Consider the following 23,487-nt stretch of genomic DNA (forward strand, 5'->3'; position numbering starts at 1 on the left):
TACCACCCCCGCGATCACGGTGTCGAAAGGTTTTCCGTTACAGTTGACTCGGGAAGCACACCGCTGCTGGTGCAAAATACCTAAAAAAAAATATTCAAAAAAAAGAATATGAAATAATGATGTGCAAGCAAATAATCATAGTGAACACCAGTGAGTAAGTGATAAAGAAAAGCAATAAAAGTTGTACGTGCCTTCGCGTAAAGGGCCAAACTACGATGGAGCGCAACGTGTGGGTCCAGTTTACAGCTGTAAAGAGATTGGAGAAAGAGAATATAGATGGAAAATCACTCTCCGGACACATGTTGACTTCCTTTCCACCTTTCGTGCCGTACCACCCGGTGATCCAAATCTTCACCAAAACACACACAGTGGGTAGTCCTTGGATAATCGACTGGGCTGTCAAGTATTATGCAAATCCCTCTTCCGCGTAGGGTCCACTGCCCGCTCGAGTAGCATGCGCTCTACCCGTACAGGAGATGCATTCTCCACTATTGAAAGATATTCCAAATGGTCACGATGCAAAATAATCGTAGCTGCCGTGTCACGGTGCTGATACCGCAACCAGTCATCTTTGGTGCATTCGAGTGTGAGCGTTCCTTCATTCTTCAGCAGCGCCTGCTCAACGTGAGGCTGGTAGGTTAGGCCGGGTCGCACAAAAGGATCGCCCATAGAAACACCCGCGCCCGAGAATGGTGTGGTTACGGGAGTATGCAACACTGGATAAATAAATAAATGGATGTAGAAAAGAGAAGGAAATGGTAGTCAACATTATTCCATCACCGAAAGAAGGAATTATAGTTCGCTACTGCAGGTAGATGTGTTTTCGCTTGACCGTATACGCACACGCTCATATTTACAATATTTGGTTGCAAAACAACGTGGAATAAGCAGCCTATTTCCCACAGTGTGAAAACACCGTATACTATACGAAGATATTTACACAATTCCCCCCCCCCAAAAAAAAAACTTGCGCGCAACATACGGCAACAACAATCAGAAACTAAGCTCACTTTACTCTATGGTTCGGCAACGGGATGCTTAACGAAACACCCGCTCAACGCTTTGGTTTTTACAAAAAAAGGGGGTATCCTACCGACAAACCACTTGTAGCGGTACACAATAATGGAGTACACCAACAATGGTTCAAGTATTGGTGCTGCACGGAATATCCGCGACACACACACACACACACACATATTATTTTATCTAGAGTGTTTGAAACACATCGATTATGTGGATTCTGATCTTTCACACATGTTTGTCCCTTTTTATTTGAACCACCACTCCCTGTGATAACACGCACACAACCTTTACCTTCGTGGGTTCCCCCTCCTTCAGTCAAATAACAACCGTTGCATATTGCCAACTCCCAGGGGTCTTGTATGGTATCTTCAAACCTTGGCACATGTCATCCGCAGCCCGATCCCTCGTCTGCAATCATACACAATCGCAACCACTTCTCCCTACAACAACAGTGCCCACATCAGAATGCCTATCATTCCCATCACTGCAAAATTAACTCCAAAAGAACACAGTAAAGTTACCAGCCCATGTCGCAAGTTGAAGACAGGCTACTTGCGAGAGGGGAAAAAAAAACTACGACTTTCGCGGAATCTGCCACCACAAGCGCTGATCCCCCCGCCCCCCACCCCCCCCAATGCTTCCAAAAGCATATTACATATAAATCCCTCCGGGTTGAATGCCCGTGTCGCGGCATCTCCGGGTGGGTACATCTGAGCTGCAGCTCACATTCCCGCATGCCAGACGGTTCCACGGTTGAGGTCCATACCTCCGTTCCAAGTGGAAAGAAATCTCCGCTAAATTCTTCACGTCCACAGCAGCAAGTCCTGTAGACCCAGCTGTAAAGTAACGCTACTCCTTTCACCCAGAAGAGGCCTCCGGACCCAGTAAACGGACGTCCTGAGGTAAAAGGGATACCCCATCGTCAACCTCCCCATATTAAAAAGTAAAAGTAAAGGATACAATCTTAATGGTGGCCTAAAACTTTACAAAATACGCATACCGCAACCTCAGGAACATCGGGGCCCGGGCTCAACGACGCCTTGAAGAAGACGAGCCCCGAGAGCTTAGCCGGCGACGCCCTGATACAGTTGTCCGCCCTGAGGGCAGGAGAGGCTCCTTTGCCGCTGCATCCTTTTTCCTGTCGCACTCTTTCTGCCAATTATACAGCCGCCGGACTAACCGATCCGCCCTTCGGGGCGAAATTGAAAAGCCACTAATCACCCTCCTTTCCTCTCTCTGTTGGATAATCTGCCTTCGCAGTTGTTGCCTCACAAGCCTGCAGCCCCCTTCAAAGCAGAGGCGATCACCCACATCTGTAAACGGGTCGTCTTTGCGAAGTTTGTCTGCCAACGTCATTGAGTTAGCGGTAAGTGTGGGACGAAACGTACAATCAGAATCAGACTTCATCAGTATCACCTGCTCACGCATACGTCTTTTTTCAATGGCCCTGCTTTGTACTTCCTTATAGCATTCATGCGGCGGCCTGTATCCGCCCGCGCACAGCAGCCTCGACGTTGACGTTATCTTGGGCTTGAATGTTAGTTTATCCTCCTGTTCCTTCAACTTCCTCTCGCTCTCAGCCCTCTTTTCAGCAATGTGCTTTAGCTGAGCCATCGCAAGAGCGTAAAGCCGCGACCCAGCATTTGTTGCAACAGGTGAAACGCTACGCGAACCGGTTGAGGGCTCTCCGCCGTGCCCATTTTTTCGCTCCACGTACTTGCTTTGTGCCCTCGCCTTCGAGGCGGTGGTGGGAAGTAACAGATGGCTAAATGCCGCAGGATCCGAGCGTCTGGCATGTTTCCGTAGTGGTGTGGGTTCCTCTCGCGGACTCGGCGGGGCACGCGCAACCCGCTCCTTACGCAGCGGTGTAGGATTCGGCACACTGGCCCTCCTAGTTGAAGCACGACCAAACTTTTGGGTTCCAGAACGAGTTCGAGAGAAGCGACCCCCGTCGCCACCCCATTCATCTATGTAACGAGTATCATTGTCATCCTTGTAATCGATGGAAACTGAACGACGGTTCACCAAGATACTCATGGCGCCTCACTCCAGGAAATATCCGTGCAGTAAAGTGGGCAGAAACCCCTACCTGATATAATCACCAGGTCTGTTGGTGTCCTTTGCAAGGCTCAGACGCATACAAATTGGGGAAGATTGCGTCCGTCGAATGTGAAGCAAAAGCAGCCAAAAAAAAAAAAAAAACAAAACTCCACAGTCAGAAGCTATAGAAAGTGCAATGCCCTCAAACAATCGTACAGTTAAACGTATGCAACATTTCATATGGTTGTTGCTTACGAGCAACCCCTTAGGAAGGGAGTGATGGCTTTTACTTCTTACTTTTTATTATTCTCTTAACCCAAAGGGAAAGAGAAAATTTATACGTCGGAAAACACCTCTTTAACACACCTTTCTCCATTTAAATAATGAGACTCTCACTTCGACCGCGCTGGATGCCCACACTACCCTGGTCATTTCTTTTTTTTTTTTACAACCGCCACTTTTCAATGAGCACATGTTAAGCGATGTCATCATCACCCTCATCGCACGACTCCCACTCGGGTTCATCCAAATCCCCCTCCTCATCGCCGTTGTCATCATTAGCAACCACCTCATCGTCCTCTGGTTGCAAAAGTTCAATGGGATTTGGATGATCCATGTCAGGAATCTGCTCCACAGCCGCGGGACCACCCATTTCCTCTACTAAAACACCAATGGCTGTGTCCACCTCCTGCAATGCATCCGCATCACCGCCCGAGAGCGTCAACAAGACACGCGCACGACGGAGTAGGCGAGCCGAATCGATGTAACGTTGGCGAAGCCGCGCTGCTTCCCCAAGGAGGAACCAAATGTAGGGATTGTTCTCACCCATATGAAGGACCTCAAGCAAGAAACGATACGCGTCTGGGGGTGATACCTGCATGAGCAGGCGGCCAAGCTCCACCTTTGATTCATACGTTGGCTGGTGAACTTCACTAAGAGAGTGTGTTAATTCAACCGCGCGTCGAAGTGACTGTAGTGCTTCCTCAGGTCGTGACTGACTGAGCCGCAGTGACGCCTGAAGCTGATGAGCCTCCACGCTTCGAGCGTTGGATCTCATCGCTTGCTCAACTGCTTCCTCACAACGCTGCTCAGCCCCCGAAGTATCGCACAAATCCGTCAGGAAGAGCTCGGCAATGGCACAGTGAACAGTTGATAGCGTTTCCATTAGGGCCTCTCTCTTCTTCTTCTTCCTACACGCATGCAACTCCGTTTGAATCACGGGAAGGGCACGCTGGTAGTATCCCAGCGCCTCTTCACCCTCGCAAAGCTGAGCGAGGTTTAGGTACTTCACGTGACCGCGTTGTGGGTCAACTTCAATGGCATGACGCAACATCTCCTTCGCACGGTGAACATCTTGCACGTGATAAATCATCAAGTCCGCGTACGCCTCGAGAACATCAATGTTGTTTGGCTCTCTTGTCAACGCGACCTCGTAGAATTCTTGTGCAGCGCCTACATTCCCCACATCCGTTGCGCTCTGGGCCAGAGCTAAGAGGGTCTTGACATCCATGTGTTTGCTATCGCCCTCAAGAGCACCGGTTACCGAAAGGTAGTGAAAAGACTGCCACCGCTCTCCCCCAAGGGAGCGTGCGCAGCTACACTAAGGCTTCGGGGACGATGTAAGTAGATATATATATGTATATATGTAATGACAACGAAAAAAAAAAAGTAGAGAGAGAGAGAGAGAGAAGGCAGTGGTTGGTATGCTATAAACCAAATAAAAAGTTTCATAGAGGGGGGAAGGGATGGGCGTCTATATCAAGAGCGGTATGAAACCGCGTTTACGTCTCGTTTTGCAAAGCGCAGCCCGCCTGCAGCTTTACGTATCTACACACATGCATATCTACACATGTATATATATACATGTTACATATACGCACCCAGGCTGCTGCATCCTGTGTTAATGCACCACACGTGCGCGCCCGAAGTGATGGTACATGTTACGACTATACGCGCACCACAAAAACACTTCCTTCTCTGCATGTGTTTCGGATGCAAACGTTTTATGCTTGGCCCGCCCCTAATACTGCAGCGAAGGCGAAGTTCTGCCTTGTCAGTCGTCACTGTCCAACTGAGCAAACTGTTCTGCCAACAGAAGTCGATCGAATATGTGGAGCAGTTCCTCTTCATAGTTTACCTCGTGGCGCTCGTTAAGCTCAGCTTCAACCCGTAAAATCCGAAGGTCACGAGTTGTGAGATGGTAAGGTGCGCAGCGCAGTACATCCATATACTGGTCAATTGATAGCAAAGAAGTATCGGATCGGTCAGCGAAGCGTAAAAGTTTCAAAAATTCCTGCTGCACGTCAATCCTTGAAAGCCCATGTACAGTGGTATCCTCGCGGTTGCTCACCTGAAAGTTGTGCTCGGTACTCCAAACGAAACGCAACGCTGGAAACGACTCACACGCGAACTCTGCATAGTTCACTGGTTCCTTCTCAACCAGTTGCGTGGCCGTCAGAACATAGAGAGCTTGGGGAAGAGTTAATCCGTATGATTTGAGTAAAGCCTCCTTAATCGCCTTCACGGGTAGAACCCCATTGTTTCGCTATCATGTTCAACAAACATATCTATATATTGCTGCAACCGCTCCCCATATTCCTCCTCTTCCTCCTCCCGTGTGTTGGGTCGTGATTCGAGGTGTGGCAACGCTGGTGCCGTCATGCGATGCTCTCCGGCAGGTTTTGCGTCCATCTCACGTGCTAGTCGTTTGAAGTAGTTGGCACTCCACTGCAAAATATCTTCCGGTTGCTCCCGTAGCACCTCGCGGGCATATTCCTTCAGTACCCCAGGAAACTCAGGTGGGAGGTGTTGACGCGGTTGATAACGATTGGCTAATGTGCGCTCACGGAATGTTTCCATCGTACCCAAAGTGGAAAAAAGAAAAAGAATAGAAGAATAAAGAAACTATTACTACCTCTTTCCTCCCTTTGCCTTTCTTTTCTTATTTTTTTTTCCACTGGTGTTGAAAAGAACTCGCAGCAAAAGCGTGAAACGCAGGGGTCTCTTGATTCCCTTCGGTGTGGGCCTCCTCCACTACTCTAACTATTATTTATTCTTTGAATGGCACCTTTTTTGTACACTCGCTTCTTCTTGATTGCTAGAAATAAACCAAGCGCCAAAGAGTTCTAGTGCGTTGTACTTGGATGGTATCGCTCTGGATACCACAAGAAAAAAAAAGTGGGAAAGCGTGAGGTGGGTTGGCGAAAAAAATAAAAAAAGAAGAGAAGTAAAAAAAAAAAACAAAGTGCGGAAAAGTCAACTGCGACAAGTGTCGAATGCATAAAGTCGTCAACAGAAAAGAAAAAACAGAGACAAGGGCAAAGAACTGCGCACGCGCACGCGCACAAGCTCCACAAACAGGCATGCGTGTAGTGGTAGTAGTAAAACTATACGAGTTAATTGCGGCAATGCCTGCCCCGGAGGCCGTGAACCAACCACCAAATTAGGAGGAAGGAGACGGAAGAAGAAGAAAGAAGAAAAGACAGTGTCGTGGAATTCAGAATTCAGCAAAACACAAACGGGGGGGGGAAATTAGACTACACTAAAGATAAAAAAAAAAGATGTAAGTGTTTAGCCGCGGCCATGTATACGACTCTTCCCACTGTTGGATAAGGAGGTTGATGTGTAAAGTGGTCTATGGGGTTATTTTTCGGTTGCTATAGGCCTCTCATCCGCTGCTGTTCCTTTTTTACTCTTTTACTTCACACGATTTAGGAGCATATGTATACATGCGTCAACGACTGCTTGCGGCTAATACATTCAAAGAAATGTCTCATGGTTCAACGAATGATAACCGCAACTCGCAGACCCACACATGAAATGCGACAGCAGACGGAAACGGAAAAAAAAATAAAAAAAAGAGAGGGCTATCTGTAATTCTTTACGTACATCACTTTTACACGCCACCGTAGAGCATCCGGTTGAGTTCCTCCGAAAGGGGGAAATTTTCCTCATCAAGCACCTCACAAACTCCATTACTGCGCACAATAAACTTTCTGTTGTCATCCAGCCACCGTAACTCGTATTTCCCGCCTACAAACACCTGCACAGCCCCGTTGGAGAGCATAAAGCCACTCATAGAGTTTTCCATATGGAAGCGGTACCAGCGAACAAATACAAAGGGATCACCATTGCATTGAAATGCTGTTTGTGGTGGGCAATAAACAGACATAATACCGGGAGACCGCCGCTGTTTTAACATATGTGTGTCGTGGGTTTCGACCAATTGAAGGACATCGTAGATCTTCTTCTCCTCATTCAATGCTTGTGCCAACGACAAGATACGCGCCACGTCATTATCTTCCTCGATATCAACACGATCTACGACGTATACGATGTGTTCCAACACTGACAGCACAGCTGAGTGCACAGAAAAACTATGGTTGAAAAATGTAACACCAGTACGTCCCGGCTGAATATGATATGTGACAGCGACCGAGTCGCCTCCTTCTTCCTCCATAGGATAAAAGTGGTAGTAGCGTATCCAATCACCGTTAAGCAGCATGTGACGTTCCTCAGGTGTGGGTGGGACACTCCGAGACCCGACAGAGAGACGCTCCATCGGTTTCCATTCACCACTTAGCGTGCGGGGTATTCCTTCGAACCTCCTTGGCGGCGGTACAACTTCCGATTTACTCATTGACAAACGCTCTGCCTTCCTCCGCGCCACAATTCCCACTACCTCAGCCGCCGGCTCTCGAGACCTCTTGCGTTCCAGTGCTGGCACCGATGCTCGTCGTTTCGGCCGACCACGCTTCGGACTGACTGGTTTCACCTCGAACCGACTTTTTACACCAGTCCTAGCAGCTTCGGTTGGAACACTACGACTGCGACGCCCCTGAGATCTCCCCCTTGGCTTGTTCACTGTAGCTGCATCTTTTAGCCTCTTCACGCACGAGCAACTGTGCCTGCGAAGCGCACCTGAACTGGCAAACTCCCTGCCGCAGGCGTCGCAGGTGTAATTATTGGCATACTCCTCGTAACATTTTGGACACATGTCCCTACCGCATTGGCAGTGAAAGAAGTACATACTTGATCCAACTGGTTCGAATTCAAAACAGCAGACATCACATACGAAGCCGTACCTGTACTTCTTGTTTGCGCGACACATTTCCCTGAATGTATGCGGGTGAGTGGCGGACTTTCGCTGCTCTTTCTCCAACCACACCATATGCTCTCGATCAAATAACTCCGTCACGACAGTGGATAGCCGGGTCACCATGCATGAATGCTCTAAGAGTAAAAGCGACGTTTTGACGTTTCGCACAGCATTCTCCATGGTAACAAATCCTGATACAACCTCCGCCCCATTCCCCTTCTTTTTACGGGCCGTAACAGTGCTGCCTCGCCTTGCCCCAACTCCATGGCTATTGTTCCCTCCCCCTCGTTTGGTATCAACCATATGTTCAACAGGCGATGTGCTCCGTTGCACAGCGCCATTTGCACTTTTTGGCTTGGGATCTCTTTTCCCCACGAGATTTATACCCTTCCCTCGATCCACATTGTTCGAACGAGGTTGACGCCCCTGTGGTGAGCGCTGGCCGATATTCAATCCTGTTTTCGTCTCTTCTTTGCCCTCCGCCTCCAACAATACCAATGAGGCTGCGGCACTGCCTGTAGGGAAATCCGCATTTCCACGGCCTTCCGTTGTGCAAGGAACAGGCGTTACTGTCCTACTTCTTGCATTCACGCGAGAGTTTGCACGTGACGCTGACGAAGCCGCGGCCCTAGCAGATCTCGACCTGCTCCGTTTCAGGCTCCTCTCTGTTTCCTCGGCTATAACAGACGAAATGTCACGAATAGGCTTTTTCACTTTAGGGTCGGGTCTTACATCGTAGACTTGATGTATCGGCACACCACCCACCGATAACTCCTCCCTAGCGACGAATTTCAAAGACGAACGGTGTCCCTCCTCCGTCTCTTCCTCGTCAGAACCTCTTATTCTGCTTTCTGTGAGGCTTGCGTTCACATCGGCACTTCGCTGCTCGACAGCACGCAGCAAATGAGACTCATCGTGCGAAAGTAGAAAATCATCCTCCACGCCGAGGAAAGTAGTTACCACCCTTGGGGTTGCTCTGCGCCTATCGCCCCATTCCGGTCTCATGAGGAGAGCGTTGATATCTGGACGATTTTGTGGATCAGGGACAAGGATGAAGTCCACAAGTCCCCGTAGCTTCCTGGAGACGCTACAACCACTAGGCCACGACCATTCAGCGGCAGCGACACGACGAAGCAACTCAGCGTTTTCCTTCGGTATTTCGTGGGACTGCTTGTCATTAGGAGAGGCGTCGGTGGGTATGGCAGCAGTGTTATGCATATTGGTGTCAGCAGTTCTCTCTGTCATCCGCGGGGCACCTGTGGAGGCATACGGATTCCGTTGTGCGAAAATTGAAAAGAGCACCATTCCCACAGACCACACATCTGCTGCCGCACCAACGCTAACTCTCTGATCCCTGTGTAAAGCGTTATGAGCCATCTCCGGGGCCATGAATGCGATAGTGCCAGCGACTACATCTCCAGGAGGAGGGTTCCACACAGACGTCGCAAGTCCAAAATCTATGAGTTTTAAGTTACCATCCAAATCGAAGACAAAATTCTGAAGTTTAACATCCCTGTGGATGCAATGTTGTTCATGGACGTACGCCACTGCTTGCACTACTTGGTATGCAACGAACAACTTGTCCGCCTCATCTGTTAGACACTTTGACAGAAGGAAGTCATGCAGTGTGTGTGGGAAACACAATTCCATCCCCACAGCCATGAGGTCCCCGGACTTATTCAATGCACCAAATAAAAACCGTGGCAGCAGGAGTTTACCTTTTGTGCAGACCCTTCCAAGCACTTCCAGTTCCTGCTTGAGCCGTGTAACCTTTCCTGTTGTAATCTTTAATGCCAATCTCGGATATTCATCACAAGAGGCTCTGTAAACGGTGCCAAAAGAACCTTGTCCAATGCGTTCGCACGCCTCCAGGGATAAACACTTTCCTTGAGATGAATCACGAGAAGGCAATCGCACCCTCACAGCACGCACGCAGCCCTCCTCATACAATATTTGTTCTACTGTGCCAATCATATCCAAAAAATGCAAGTGTACTATCTCCCTTGCGCTTTTCTGGTAATATATAATAAATAAATAAAGAACAAGAGGGGGAAAAAAGGAGAGTAACCAAAAATAATGTAACAACAACAAAGGAAAGGAAAGGAAAGGAAATTACCAATGACTGTGTTATTGTTTCTTCTTTTTTCTTTCTTCTTTCTTTCTTGATCCTTTTCTTTTTTTCTTCTCGTGCGTGCGGCAGTGAACACAATTGTTTATTGATGTGAATTGCGAAAAGCAACAACAACAACTTCAGCAGATAGGTAGAAAACCGGTCACAAAAGTAGAGTGCGAAGGGGTGAGAAGTTACCCGCTACTAATCCCCGAGCTGTAAAAAAAAAAAAAAAAGCAACGGAGTATAATTTTCGAAGGAAAAAAGCACCAGGAGTCACGAAATAAACAAAATATATATATATATATATATGCAACACCATCACAAACTCTCAGAGAACGACGGATGCGCTGCTGCACAGATAAATTCATCCCGCACCTTCTCATCTGTCAGGCACTGTAAGAAATATAATATTTTCACCGATTTTAGTTTCTTCCGCATTGCAGCAGTCGCCGAATATTTATGCAGCACTTCCCGAAGATATGATTGGACTTCTTCATTCAAAAGCGACGAGCAAAGCGCTGCACCGCTAGTCGGCATGAGCGAATGCGACACAATCAAATGAATAGCACGCGCACTGGAGAAACATTCATTTAAAAGTTTAACTTCGTTTTGCTCCCTTGTGATATCAGCGGATGCTTCAGCAGGAATATGTTCCATACCCTTATGTTTTTATTTCCTATCCAACACACATATATGTGCGTATTAATATATATATATATATATATATTAATAGTAATAAATCTAAAGCACTCGAGTTGTATGCCCATTGCGGTGACGCATCATATGGGTGAAGAGATAAAAATCAAAAAAAAATAAAGAAAAGAAAAGAAGGTAAAAGTGCGATGAAGATCAAAACATAAAAACTACAAAAAATAAAATAAAAGCGTTTCACTCAGCACATAAAGGGTATGAGAGACAGTCAGACAATACGCAAAGGCGATGAATTTGAAGGTGATCAAACTTTGTCGATGAGTTTCCTTTGGTTTGGTTTTTTTAAAAAAAAAAAACAAAGTCAAATAGAAAAAATGGAAAGGAAGGGAAAAAAAAGGAATAGGAGTAGGAAGCATCAGAAAGGAACATTAAAACCAAACAAACAAATTTCTTCCCTTGCATGTGTACACGTGCCCAGCACAATAGATAATTAGTATTGGAAAAGAAAAATAGCGGGACAACTGAGACGAAACAACCAAAGGCACTCAGCAACCCGCTTGTCACAAAGTTGCAGTGAGAAAAGAGTTAATTGACAACAACAACAAAAAAAAACAGCACCCCAAAACAACACCAACAACAACAGAAAAATAAAAAAAAAATGAAACAACAAAAGACGAAACTATACGCCATTTGATGCGGCGTCACGGAAACTGCTAAAAGAAACAAAAGAAATCACACTATAATTCAGGCGTAAAAAAGAAAATGTCAAAAACAGACATATCACCAAAAACTACACCGATCCCTCTCCTGCCAGAGCCCATTTTTTTATACGATCTTCAGGAGAGCGTAAACATAATCTTAAGAAAAAAAAAAAGGAAAAAAGTGTTAGTGTTAAACATGAAAAAAAGAAAAAGAGCAGCAACAACAACAAATGAAAAGACGTTTAAAATATGTCTCCCATGTTTCACTGTGTGCCACATATCTTTCATTTTCTTCTTCATTTCCTCCTACACGCGCAAGACAAAAACAAACGAAAACAAAAAAAAACAAACACATTCGAAGAAAAAAAGAATGAGGAAACAAACAAACATTCACATATCCCTCTAAAACAAGGGTTAGGGTGAGACGCCCCTCCCCTCCCAAAAAAAAAAAAACATTTAACACCTATGCGTTATTTTAGTTTCATCTCCCACCTCCTTCAATATGCATATGCATATCACCTCTTTATTTAATTGTTTCTACACCCCCTTTTTTTTACATATTTCCATTGTCGCCATTACACACACGCATACGCATACGCATATATATATATTATATTTCACTTCTTTTTCGCCTCTTTTTTCATCCTTCTTTTTTCCAAAAAAGGAAGTTGATTTGAATCATTCATTTTTCGTTGTTTTCCCCCTTTATTTATTTCCCCTTCTCATTCTTCAGTGAGACGTATACGCAACGAAAGTTAAGTGCAGCTGATGAGTTAATGAACACACTGCTGTGAAGAGAGACAGACACACACAAGTGCAGATAAGAGTGAAAAAAATGAAAATAAATGAATGAAAATAAGCAAAAGGAGGGAAAGAAAAAGAAAAAAGAAAAAATTTTCTTGCATGCGTAAGACGAGTACATAGACGCACAGACACATGATGTCAAAATGTAGCGTGGATGAAGGAGGCATCCGCAACAACAACAAAATATATATATATATATATATTTTTTTTTCATTGCAGGAATATACAACAAGGGGGAAAATCGGAAATTGTAAACTAAAACAAAAATCACCACTTTTCTTTTTTTTCCCCCTCCCCTTTCTTTCTTTTTCTCTCCCTTCTTTTCTTTTTTTTTTTTCGCTCACCGTCACTAATTAAAACAACACCTCCCGCACACGCACACATCCCTCTCCCTCTTCCCCTTCCACCGATTGGATGCAAAAATTAAAATAAAATAAAACGTAAATAAGTAAGTAACAAATTTTTAAAAAAATGAGACGGAAAGGCAGACGAGAGATTGAATGCAGAAAGGGCGAAAAATAAAAATAAAAATAATAGTAATAGTAACAATAAAGACAATAATGATAATCGTCATCATCACAATAATCATCCCGCCACTAAGCAAAGAAGAAAAAAAAAGGTACGTAACAACGCTTGAAGGAAAACAACAAAAAAAGTAGGATGGAAGGGTTTAAGGAAAGGTAAGGTAAGGTAAGACTGGGTTCCGTGCAATTACACTCAAAAGTGCATAAGCAAGCAAACAAACACACATAAATAAATATGTGTATACACGCGTAAAGGACAAGAACACCTTTTACTTTATTCCTCTCGCTGCTTCCTTATATTAGAAAAGGTTAACAGCGATTCCTCTTCTTTTTGCTTTTCTCTTTCCATCCCCGCCCCGCCTCCTCTGTTTTTTTGTTCCTTCTTCTTTAATAGGCTTAGGCATTTGTTTGGTGGTATTTGTGGCATTTCCCCACGCCGCTTCATATTGTTTGTTTTGTTTTGACAAAAAAAAAGTGGAAAATTATCAAAAGTAATAGAGCGTGTAAGTGGCTAATGTCGAAAGACAGAAGCGGGTCGGAACAACAACAAATCATAAGGCCAAATAACCAGCTGTTTGATCATTTAACCCAACCCGAAACATATATATTTACTTATTTATTTTATATATGTGATATTTACATCTATATGCAACGAAAAGAAAAAGTAGCAGAGCAACCGGAAGAAACAAATAAACGTAGGAGGCATAAGCGCATCCTCTCCTTCCACTGTTTTCTCTCCAGATTCTTTTCATCCTTTGGATTTTTTGGATTCTCCTCCATTCTCATTTTCTTTCCTTCTTCTTCCCCCTTCCCCCCCCCCATTAACTTAAAAAAAGAGAAATAAAGACCTCCCCTACCCCATTTCATGTCTTCACTCTCAGTCCCCTCATTTCGTTTGGTAATTGAAGTGTATACTTCAGATGTTAAAGAAAACCCCCCACGTTTTAATAATACTAGCGTTGATGGCCTCATTTGTAGGCATCTTGAGATGACGTTGCAGGCAATGTCCCTCTCCTTCTAAACTTACCGCCGTCACTTTGGTCCCCAAAACGATATTGGGCCCAACAGTGCAATGAGGCAGCGGGCACCGCGACGATCCCGCTCGACTCCGTTTGACGCAACCGGACGGCGCTTTAGGCGGGATCCGCTTCCCAACACGCGGCCGGGGAGGTGATGGTTTTGACTGACATTCCTCCTCCTTGTCAGCAGGCATATTTGCAAAAAGAGATGCAGCGTGGGAGTCATAACTTCTTTCTTCACTTCCATGCGTCCATGATACTTGATTCCGCCTTACCGCATGATGGTGTCCACGCACCGCACGGAATGCAGAGCCTTGTTGATAATCTTGCGCGAGAGACGGCCCCAGTGAGCCCATTGGGGAATCCCGCCTGTCGCATGGATGGGAACATGGCGGCATCGTCGGCTGACTGTAAGCTGATGGGCTACTCGCAGAATTTAGTGAACTCGTGGTAGCCGAAAAAAATGGCTGTGGAGACCTCACCACCGGAGCAACCGCCTCCACATCCCGCCCTTTTTTTTGCATTAGCGTCTGCCGCTGTATGGCACTAATAGCGTCAGCATATCCCAAGTCATACAGATATCGACGTGCAGGGTCGCTGAGAACATCATACGCATCTTTCACTTCGCTGAAATTCCTTGATTGATCAGCATCGGTGCGATCAGGATGACACAACAAGGCAAACCGCTTGAACGCCTCCCTTATTTCTTTGGCTGTGCATGATGGATGAAGGTTTAGTACAGCGTAGTAATCCACGAACATCCCACACAGGATCACACCGCTTCGCTCTAATTATTTACTCTCTCTCTTTTTCACACACACACACACACACACACGCACGCGACCTCACGGAGCGACGGTTCGGATGCGTTTGCTGTGCCAAGCCGTTACCGACAGCGTCTGGTGTTGAGATGCGTGAAATTTTTTAAATTCTTCGTACACCTCGCGTCCGCCCGCACCGCGATCGCCTCCAGCGGAACTTTTTACCAACCGCTTAAGGGATGTTGCAAGTGCTTGTCACGTCTAGTGCTCGTTTACTCTTCTTGTTAAAATATGTATGACCGTTGAACACACGGCACAAACCCAGTGGTGACCTTGCCGATAAGAACTGCTGTTACTGCGGCAATGGTGAAGGATTTCTAGAGTGTAAACGTATCGCGACAAAGCCGCTAAGGCAAATGAAAAATTTACCTATTTGAAAGTAAAATAAATGTACAAGTGTTGGAAATTCCCACAATTACTTTCCTAGCCTTTTGGTAACCACGGACGTGTATAATCAATTACCTAATCAAAAAGTTCAAACTTTAAATAAGCGTAGGTATATATTTGTACCCAGCGTTGAATCCTAGAATTTGTAACATTTACAGGGGTAAAGACGATTTTGAAAGGAAAGGCATGTCACAGACTAGGCAAAGGAAAGAGAAATGTTGTCCGCACCAACCCAATCGCAGGAAGGGCTTGTGCAAACACACACACGCACACAGGGAGAGAAGCTCAACGGTCATTTTTGTTTTCCTTTTTTATAAACGTGAAGGAAATAAAGTCAAAACCTTTTAATTAGCACTCCTGTTACTCGAACCATCTGCACACAAAAAAACGTACAACCTCCCTCCCGCTTGAGGCCCACAGTGTGTAACCGATTGCCACACGGTAAAGACAGGAAACTGCGCAGTCAGTGAAGAAACAATTTAGCACAGGAACTCTTTCCTTTTGTGGTTGTCGACACGTATCGCATTATTCTTATCACTCCCTGTCTAATGAACTTGAAGCGACAAGAAAGAATCAATAACAACACAATTGACAACAGGCATTAATCCAACCTCATTTCACTGCCCGGCGAACCCGCTTTGCCTCTTGCCGTTCCCGAGAACTCATCAGTGCATTTTCAATAGCATCTACACCCATGATGGCATCGACGGTACGACCACTGACCTCACCTCTGCGTTCCTTCTTAACGTAGTAGCTGTCCTTTAGAAGTTCATCAATCTCCACTTGCTTCATCGTACGACTGCGCTCCCCACGGGACATTTTCGCTAATTTGAGAGCCTCCAGCTTCTCGTTGCGCTCTGTACGGTGTCGCTTAGCGGAAGCTTCACCATGTTCGTCTTCGTCACCCTCTACACGTCGTCTCTTTTCCTCCCGTTCCTGTGTCTCACGTTCTCGCTTCTCACGAGTTTGCTGATTTATGATCTCCATGATATCCGTGAGTTCTTCCTGAAGCGGAATTTTTAGAATGCGCATGTGCTTGATTTCTCCACAGTTCGGAACTTTGAAGAGGGCAAAACTATGTGTGAGGTCAGTGAGGTCGATCAACTGGAGTTGGAATATATACCTACACTCGTGTTCCTTGTAGGCACGAATAAACGAGACAAAGGCGCGCGCCGCAAGGTCCAATATCTTTTTGTTTTCCTGCTGTCTAACGGCCCTCCGAAGTTCGAGAATGGCCGGGCTCTCGCACAAATCTCCATGCACTTCCTTCCTCGTCCGCTGCGTAGTTGCACTTTTCGCATTTCGCTCCTCCTGAAGCATTGCGCGGCGCTCCTTGCGACTCATTCGTTGCTCCTTCTGGGCCCTGTGGAGGGACTTTCTTTTCTCCTGCAGTGAACTTGTGAGCGTACGCCTAACATTCATTTCCTCAACTACCTTCTGAGCCTCACCGATGTCATCCTTTTCCTCATTGTATGGGAGTAATGAAACATTCTGCAGCTTCATGAACGCAACATACTCCAACTCGTGAGGCATAAGAAACACGAGAGTTTCACCCTGGCGTCCCATTCGGGCTGTGCGTCCGATACGATGGATGAACGTAGCGGGGTCAACTGGCGGGTCGTACTGCACAACTACGCCAACCTCCGGAATGTCTAAACCGCGCGCCGCCACATCTGTACACACGAGAACGCAACGATTTCGCTTTGTGACGGCGCGGTGAACACGCTGCCGCTTCTCCAGTTTCATCTGCCCATGAAGAGCAAAAACATTGTCGGCATCGTCCTTCAGCAGAACGCCAACAAGGCACGCATAAAGCCAGTCCACGCTGGCGCAGGTCATCACGTACACAATCACCTTCTGCTCTCGCCGCTTGCTGAGGAACTCCAGTAGACGATCAAGTTTCTCCGATGCCCTCGTAAATGTGTAGTAGTTTAACAGCAACTCTGGGATTTGTGGTTTCGCTGCATTCGTCATTGCCGAATTAAGTGAGTTCACACGCACAGCAACAGACACGGGGTTCCGCATGCCTGCGCGAGCCAACTCCGCTAATTCCTTTGTTTGCGTGGCGCTAAAGAGCCCAGTACGCCGCTGCTTCGGGAGCCGCTTGAGTATTGCGTCAAGTTTTGCCTTGAAGCCAAATTCAAGCAACCTATCGGCCTCATCCAATATGAGGAGCTCAAAAGACGTAAGGTTGAAAAGGCCTGAGTGCTTTGAGGAGACCAACAGCTCATAAAGCCTTCCTGGTGTCCCAATTAAAACATTACCACCGGTCCTACTAAACATGTCAACATCCAACTTAATGTCACGACCACCAATGTAGCACTGGCATGAGTATTTAGGCAACCCATTTTTGCCACCTAGGTAGTCGTACGATACATAGTGCAACATCTTTTTAGCCAGTTGGTGCACTTGCTGAGCAAGCTCACGGGAAGGAAGCACTATAACGGAAACGACCGCGTCCTTGCGATCCTTGCACACTTCCACCACACGATCGTACTGCAGCATTTCTAAGCATGGGATCAAATAAGCCAAAGTTTTCCCGCTTCCAGTAATGGCTTCAACCACAACATCGTAGTTACCCAAAAGCAGTGGAATGGTGCGTGCCTGAACAGGTGCCATATATCGAAACCCTGCGCATTCCGTTAGATAAGACATCGTCGCAGGGCGCAACGTCACGCCCTTCATGTCCTTCCACTCGCTGCTGCTGACACCGCTCATCGCCATAGCAGGAATCCCTACGAGATATAAATCAAAAAAAAAAAAAGCGACAAGAAGGAAGGGAACACAGAATATACAAAACTGCAGGAAATGGTATCGTTTATAACCAAAGAATAAAGGTGAACCAAATGCAGAGGAGAGAAGGCAAGTACACGACAGACGAAACGATAATGCGAAGGAAAAAAAACAAAGAGAAAAACGAAGGTACATCTTCACAAGTAAATTTTCGCTTGCCGAACACACTAACCAACTCGGGAATTTTCCACCCCACTGCAACGACCATCAACACAACCACACCCACAGTACGACGCTCACATGAAGCTAATAGAAACTTTATGCAAAGAGTACAATACACCAACCAAACACATATATATCACACCACCTCTGTAAGAAATTTAAAGAAGCTCCTAGCATCGAGAAAAATCACGAAGTTGCAACGTGCTCCGAGGTCCCAACAGGCAGGAAGTCAAACAACAGAAACAAATAAAGACAGAGAGAAAACGAGCAAGGATCGGGTAATAGGGGCGACACACACGCGGACGTAAGAAAATAGTGTAACTATTTACCATGCAAAGCTAAATTGCAAAAAAAAAAAAAAGGAGCGACGTCCTATGATGCAAAGGCATATAATATATGAAAATTGTAACCAGGTAGAATTGGACGGCACATTAAGTCACATCGCTAAATTAGCTGTTCTCTATGGCGAAGCACATCTTGTATGAAGGCATTAACCGTCTCTCCGTACCCGGGAATAAGCGGAAGGGTGTTGTGGTCCCCTTCAGGATATTCGACAAACCTACGACTTCTTGTGCTGAAAGTCTTGGAGTATAATTTCTTCATCTGCAGCGGAGGTACCACATTGTCCTTCAGACCAGAGAGAAACAGCATCGGTGCACATATCTTCTGCACGGCGTCAATACTGCGCCACTTAATATGGAGGCAAAGCGGCTTAACATAGTATTCGAACAAGGATAACAGCAAGAACGAGAAACATGGTTGAGCACCGTTAAGTGCGTGCCTCGCCATCTCGGAGGCCATATCGCCAATGGAAGTAAATGTATTTTCCACTATGACGCCTGCGATATGCTTCGCGTTGTGGGGTTCAGCAGCCAAATGAATAGCAACTGCACCACCCAGACTAGTCCCCATAACGAAAATACGGTCAGCTGGAATGTGTGGATGACAAAGCAAATAATCCAAGCATGCCTGCGCATCCAACATAACACCCTCTTGTGTTGGGGATACCGAGTCACTCTGACCATATCCCCTATAGTCTACCATGAGTACCGCACATCGGCATTTGGTGGATAACATGGCCGCGATGGGTATGCGGTGGCCGACGTTACCCGCGTTACCGTGAAAATACAAAATTGAACACTGCGGATGTGCAGATCCGGCACCAGACACCTCAGGACGCTCCAAGAAGGGGGGATTCGGATTACTGCGGTCCGAAGCTGCTGATAGAGGTGGAACTCGTAACATATATCCCATTCTCTCCTCCATATAATGCTGCTGCCGTGGCCTCTCTTGCAACTCCATTGGTGGCCACATAATAAATCCGCGCAAAGTTAGGCCGTCCGCCGTGCGTATATGCACCTGCTCTGAGTTCCTATATCCCCTCTCCAGGGGGCTGTCACAAACAAACGTGCTACCCGCTGGTACGTTGGGGAAGTATAAGAAGTGGTTCTGGCTCTCACGCATTCGATAACCCACCGCCGCAAGAAAAATGGTAGAGACCAAGAGGGCGACAAGAACCCACATGAGTAGCGTTACTGCAACCCGCTCAGCGCTCATCACAGTTTGAAGTGAAAGAAATAATGTACAAAACGCGGAGCAGCGCGCAAAAAAAAAAAAAGTCTCCGATGGAAAGGTCAAGCCTCCTCTGCTCTCAAATTCTACGGGCCAAGGGTGAATGTATCTGAAGAAGATTAAGCGATCACCCGCAACACCTCTTCAAACACGTTGAACACACCGAACAGTAAAACAACGCGGGGTAAATTCCACTGTCCCACGTAGGCTCGCAGTCCTGTACTCTTCGTAGAGTATGGGACTCTGCAGACAGCAGGCCGAAATGGAAGGAACTACAAGGAGAAAAACCTTCAATAATTCACACCTTAAGCACCCCGGAGATTGGCTTTTAACCTTTAAAAAGTAAGATCCCCACAGTTCAAAAAAAAAAAATCCCCCTTGGGGAACGATATGGTGTAGTTGAAAAAGAAAAAAGAAAGACAAAATGAGATTAAAGAGGAAAAAAGTAACTTGCTTGCGAAATGGCATCACCAAAGTCTGCGTAGCATTCCCCACGTTCCAAATACACACGCACACACACACACAAAAGGAAGCAAAAAATATATATACATTTATATTAGCGCCACCCCTCCCTCGTTGCAAGAAAGCGACACAAATTCCCCCCACCCTCCTCGCCTCTTTTATTTTTATTTTTATTTTTTGCCTTTTCTTTTTTTTATTTTCTTCTTTTCTCTCTACTAACCGATATTCCATCCTCCCGATGCGTGGGAAACTGGTTGCTTGTGGATGTTAGGCAGAAGACTTTGTTTGTATTATGATCATATGGGGCCTCCCTCCAACTTGGAATTATTTGGAGTTGCAGGAACAAACAGAAGGGTGCCATCCACGTGTGTGTGCGCGTGTGGAATGTGAGAAAAACGTACGAATAAAGCAATGTGAAAAGTTATTTATGAAGCATTTCTGTTCTCCAAATCACCCTCTCAATTCCCACATCTCAGTAGCGTCCGTTTGCGTTCTTTCAACTGGGAGGTGATGACAAAAAATAAAAAAAAACTCAGAGAGGGAAAGAGGAAGAGAACACACTAGGAAAATTCATAGCAATAAAAAAAAAAACGTTTCTGTTAGAGGTGCTTAAAATACCTCCAAAAGAAATAAAAAACAGAGATCCGAAAAAGTGGTGCAGTTCCCCACGCCCTGATCCATGTTCCACCACCCGCACGTTGGTGCTTGTCGTTAAACGACTCTCGGTGAAGGCACACCCTATTCCTCAACGTAGCTCGCACCAAAAAAACAAAAAAATGCATTTATGCGTCGTGCAACTTTTCCTTCTCCCCTTCCCTCAATTTCGCCCAGTACTTCGTACCCTTTTTATATCTTCGTCCCCCTCAATCATCCTTCCAACCTCATTTCCTCCTTGCATATATATATATATATATATATATACACGTATTCTTCCTCCTCCTCCTCTCCATCACGCGTTGTTTGAGAAAATAACCTTCACTCACTCCTACATATCTTTCTTTTTTTCTTCACCCTTGTCAATCCTTCATACCCTTACACCATGCACAACTAGCACGCACAATCGCTTTTCTTTGTACTAGGCCTTTGTTGGCCCAATCTGATGGATTGCGGCAACGCCACCCCCTCTTCCGCAGTAGCTTTCTTTGCTAGCGCAGCTTTACTTACCGTTAAGAACGCCTCTTCCACGCCCACATTTGCCTTTGCTGATGCTTCAAAGTATTGAATGGATCCCATCGTTTCCTCCCCAGCAGCTGCACCTAAAGACGCATCACCACCTTCCCCATTTTTTAGTGACTCACACCAGGCTTCTGCCGTGCGACTGGTCACCTGCCGGCGCTCCGTCAGGTCCGATTTGTTGCCAATCAGCACACATTCCCGCTGGCCCGCTTGAGCGCGAAACTCTTCCAACCACGAATTAATGTGAGAAAAGGATTCCGAATCGGTAAGGTCAAACACAAGAACACATGCGTCAGCTCCACGATAAAAGGCAGAGCCAAGTGACTGGAAACGCTCCTGCCCAGCTGTGTCCCATATTTGCAATGTGACAAGTTTGCCATCGATCTCCACATCCCTCGTGAGAAAATCTGCACCTATCGTCGCCTTGTACCGGTTGTCAAAGTTTTTATTCACATATTGATGCACCAACGCAGTCTTTCCGACACCGCTATCCCCAAGAATAATTATCTTCAGCAACTGTCGGTTTGGAGCCATCTTTCTTTTCCCCCCTCCTTCCTTCCCTTTTTTTGCTGTTGTTATTATTCTTGTTTCCTTCGGTTCCTTCAATTCAATGTTTCCGCACCCTCCTCCCTAAATTCACCCGTAGACCCAACGCTCCGGCACAAACGTAAGAGGCACTTGCACTATACCTTTCCCTTTAAAAGAAAAAAAAATCTGTAGTTTGCGGTGTTTAAATCCCTAAAAGTTGCGTTTCCAATAATATTTGTATTTTCTTTTCTTCCTCTGTGTTGTTTCTGCACCTTCCCTTTGGTGCAACTCACCTTGTCACCTTTTCAATATATATATATATATATATATGTGTGTGTGTACGTGTATATGTGTTTTTGCTTTTTTTTCCTTTTTTTTTTGTGTTTCTCACCAGCACTTGGGTGATTTTGCTTCAATATGGGGCTAACGTCAAAGTAGTTTAAAGGCACGAGGGCAATTCAACAACGTACACCACACGAAAGTGATACCAAAAGGTGGGGAAAAGCGTTGATACAAAACCACAAGAAATAAATAAAGCAAAACAAGAAGAATGAGATGGAGGAAAATAATAATAATAACAATAGTAATAACAATAGTAGTAATAATAATAGTATATATGGATTGCGTAAAGAAGAGAATTGGAACAAATCAAATAAAAGAAAGGGCGACGACAGCAGGTAGTCTCTGCCACCTTCCCTCTCACTTACATGAAAACACACACACAAACACACACATGCATACGCATATAAGCGCAACCACCAACGGCAGAAGCAGCAGCAGCAGAAGTATAATTAATGTGCTGGTGTGGTGGAAGAAAGAAAGAAAGAAAGAAAAACTACATTAGTAGTCGATTCGAGTGGTGAGAAAACAGAAGTTTAGCCACAAAAAAATCCCCGTGAGGGGTGTCCCGCAGGTTACAGCCACGGTCATAATAGTAATAATAATAAGTCTTGTCACTGTCTTGTGCACATGCACACATGGATGCACATTCACGCATCACCGCATAAACGTGTAAATATACCTAAATACAAATACACGTACCTCTGGCTACGAGGACAGGGAGTACGCGACAAAACCAGAATGATAATAAAGAAAAACACACACACACACACATTCAAAGAAAATGACAAATATAAAGACAAAAACAGAGAGAGAAGAAGTAGCCAAATGAATCGGGTGGCGACGGAGTGAAGAGGCAGTATGGCAATTTTCATATTACTTTTTCATTTTTTTTACCTTAACTCCCTTGTAGTCTTCTATGCTATCACTGTCAACCTTCTTTTATTTGCTTTTTTTATTTGTTTTCTTTACTTCTTGTTTATTTCTTTATTACTTTCTTTCTTTATATTGCATTGCCTCACTCGCAATTTGAGGATAGACAGATAGAGATAGAGATAAAGAGAAGGAAAGGAAAGGAAAGAAGGAGAGAAACAAAAATGTTTACACTTTCCTGAAACCTCTTATGCGTCACCCCTCTTACTTAACTTGGCAAACAAATATTTGCAGTTAATGTTCTATTTTATTCACACGTTGAACTTACACATTTTGCTCCATCATCCCAACACACGCCCCACCCCTTTCTCCTCCTCCTCCTCCTCCTCCAATCTGAAGTC

The 23,487-nt window shown here is 45.5% G+C and overlaps 14 protein-coding genes across 14 annotated transcripts; 1 reads left to right on the top strand and 13 right to left on the bottom strand.

The window, feature by feature from the left end:
• Positions 1-399: 399 nt before the first annotated feature.
• On the bottom strand, positions 400-669 carry TbgDal_IX6380 (hypothetical protein, conserved; the record flags this gene model as incomplete). Its single annotated transcript, XM_011778526.1, has 1 exon — positions 400-669. One exon carries the CDS (start codon positions 667-669, stop codon positions 400-402), a length of 270 nt encoding a protein of 89 aa, XP_011776828.1.
• Positions 670-776: 107 nt separating this feature from the next.
• Positions 777-980, bottom strand: TbgDal_IX6390 (hypothetical protein, unlikely; the record flags this gene model as incomplete). The annotated part of the gene is made up of 1 exon (XM_011778527.1): positions 777-980. One exon carries the CDS (start codon positions 978-980, stop codon positions 777-779), a length of 204 nt encoding a protein of 67 aa, XP_011776829.1.
• A 1,072-nt stretch (positions 981-2,052) lies between these two features.
• Positions 2,053-3,060, bottom strand: TbgDal_IX6400 (hypothetical protein, conserved; the record flags this gene model as incomplete). Its single annotated transcript, XM_011778528.1, has 1 exon — positions 2,053-3,060. The coding sequence occupies one exon, from the start codon at positions 3,058-3,060 to the stop codon at positions 2,053-2,055; it is 1,008 nt and encodes a 335-aa protein (XP_011776830.1).
• Positions 3,061-3,538: 478 nt separating this feature from the next.
• On the bottom strand, positions 3,539-4,573 carry TbgDal_IX6410 (hypothetical protein, conserved; the record flags this gene model as incomplete). Its single annotated transcript, XM_011778529.1, has 1 exon — positions 3,539-4,573. One exon carries the CDS (start codon positions 4,571-4,573, stop codon positions 3,539-3,541), a length of 1,035 nt encoding a protein of 344 aa, XP_011776831.1.
• Positions 4,574-5,116: 543 nt separating this feature from the next.
• TbgDal_IX6420 (hypothetical protein, conserved) lies at positions 5,117-5,922 on the bottom strand (the record flags this gene model as incomplete). The annotated part of the gene is given in 2 exon segments (XM_011778530.1): positions 5,117-5,608; positions 5,587-5,922. Coding segments are annotated over 2 exon segments (828 nt in total).
• A 1,036-nt stretch (positions 5,923-6,958) lies between these two features.
• Positions 6,959-10,135, bottom strand: TbgDal_IX6430 (protein kinase, putative; the record flags this gene model as incomplete). The annotated part of the gene is made up of 1 exon (XM_011778531.1): positions 6,959-10,135. One exon carries the CDS (start codon positions 10,133-10,135, stop codon positions 6,959-6,961), a length of 3,177 nt encoding a protein of 1,058 aa, XP_011776833.1.
• Positions 10,136-10,592: 457 nt separating this feature from the next.
• On the bottom strand, positions 10,593-10,931 carry TbgDal_IX6440 (hypothetical protein, conserved; the record flags this gene model as incomplete). The annotated part of the gene is made up of 1 exon (XM_011778532.1): positions 10,593-10,931. One exon carries the CDS (start codon positions 10,929-10,931, stop codon positions 10,593-10,595), a length of 339 nt encoding a protein of 112 aa, XP_011776834.1.
• A 756-nt stretch (positions 10,932-11,687) lies between these two features.
• On the top strand, positions 11,688-12,032 carry TbgDal_IX6450 (hypothetical protein, unlikely; the record flags this gene model as incomplete). The annotated part of the gene is made up of 1 exon (XM_011778533.1): positions 11,688-12,032. One exon carries the CDS (start codon positions 11,688-11,690, stop codon positions 12,030-12,032), a length of 345 nt encoding a protein of 114 aa, XP_011776835.1.
• Positions 12,033-12,335: 303 nt separating this feature from the next.
• Positions 12,336-12,644, bottom strand: TbgDal_IX6460 (hypothetical protein, unlikely; the record flags this gene model as incomplete). The annotated part of the gene is made up of 1 exon (XM_011778534.1): positions 12,336-12,644. One exon carries the CDS (start codon positions 12,642-12,644, stop codon positions 12,336-12,338), a length of 309 nt encoding a protein of 102 aa, XP_011776836.1.
• A 1,226-nt stretch (positions 12,645-13,870) lies between these two features.
• TbgDal_IX6470 (chaperone protein DNAj, putative) lies at positions 13,871-14,734 on the bottom strand (the record flags this gene model as incomplete). The annotated part of the gene is made up of 1 exon (XM_011778535.1): positions 13,871-14,734. One exon carries the CDS (start codon positions 14,732-14,734, stop codon positions 13,871-13,873), a length of 864 nt encoding a protein of 287 aa, XP_011776837.1.
• A 1,059-nt stretch (positions 14,735-15,793) lies between these two features.
• TbgDal_IX6480 (ATP-dependent DEAD/H RNA helicase, putative) lies at positions 15,794-18,109 on the bottom strand (the record flags this gene model as incomplete). The annotated part of the gene is made up of 1 exon (XM_011778536.1): positions 15,794-18,109. One exon carries the CDS (start codon positions 18,107-18,109, stop codon positions 15,794-15,796), a length of 2,316 nt encoding a protein of 771 aa, XP_011776838.1.
• A 471-nt stretch (positions 18,110-18,580) lies between these two features.
• TbgDal_IX6490 (Bem46-like serine peptidase) lies at positions 18,581-19,693 on the bottom strand (the record flags this gene model as incomplete). Its single annotated transcript, XM_011778537.1, has 1 exon — positions 18,581-19,693. The coding sequence occupies one exon, from the start codon at positions 19,691-19,693 to the stop codon at positions 18,581-18,583; it is 1,113 nt and encodes a 370-aa protein (XP_011776839.1).
• Positions 19,694-19,852: 159 nt separating this feature from the next.
• TbgDal_IX6500 (T. brucei spp.-specific protein) lies at positions 19,853-20,401 on the bottom strand (the record flags this gene model as incomplete). The annotated part of the gene is made up of 1 exon (XM_011778538.1): positions 19,853-20,401. One exon carries the CDS (start codon positions 20,399-20,401, stop codon positions 19,853-19,855), a length of 549 nt encoding a protein of 182 aa, XP_011776840.1.
• Positions 20,402-21,217: 816 nt separating this feature from the next.
• Positions 21,218-21,880, bottom strand: TbgDal_IX6510 (GTP-binding protein, putative; the record flags this gene model as incomplete). The annotated part of the gene is made up of 1 exon (XM_011778539.1): positions 21,218-21,880. The coding sequence occupies one exon, from the start codon at positions 21,878-21,880 to the stop codon at positions 21,218-21,220; it is 663 nt and encodes a 220-aa protein (XP_011776841.1).
• Positions 21,881-23,487: the final 1,607 nt, after the last annotated feature.

Source organism: Trypanosoma brucei, chromosome 9, assembly GCF_000210295.1.
Source record: "Trypanosoma brucei gambiense DAL972 chromosome 9, complete sequence".
NCBI classification, from domain to species: Eukaryota; Euglenozoa; class Kinetoplastea; order Trypanosomatida; family Trypanosomatidae; genus Trypanosoma; species Trypanosoma brucei.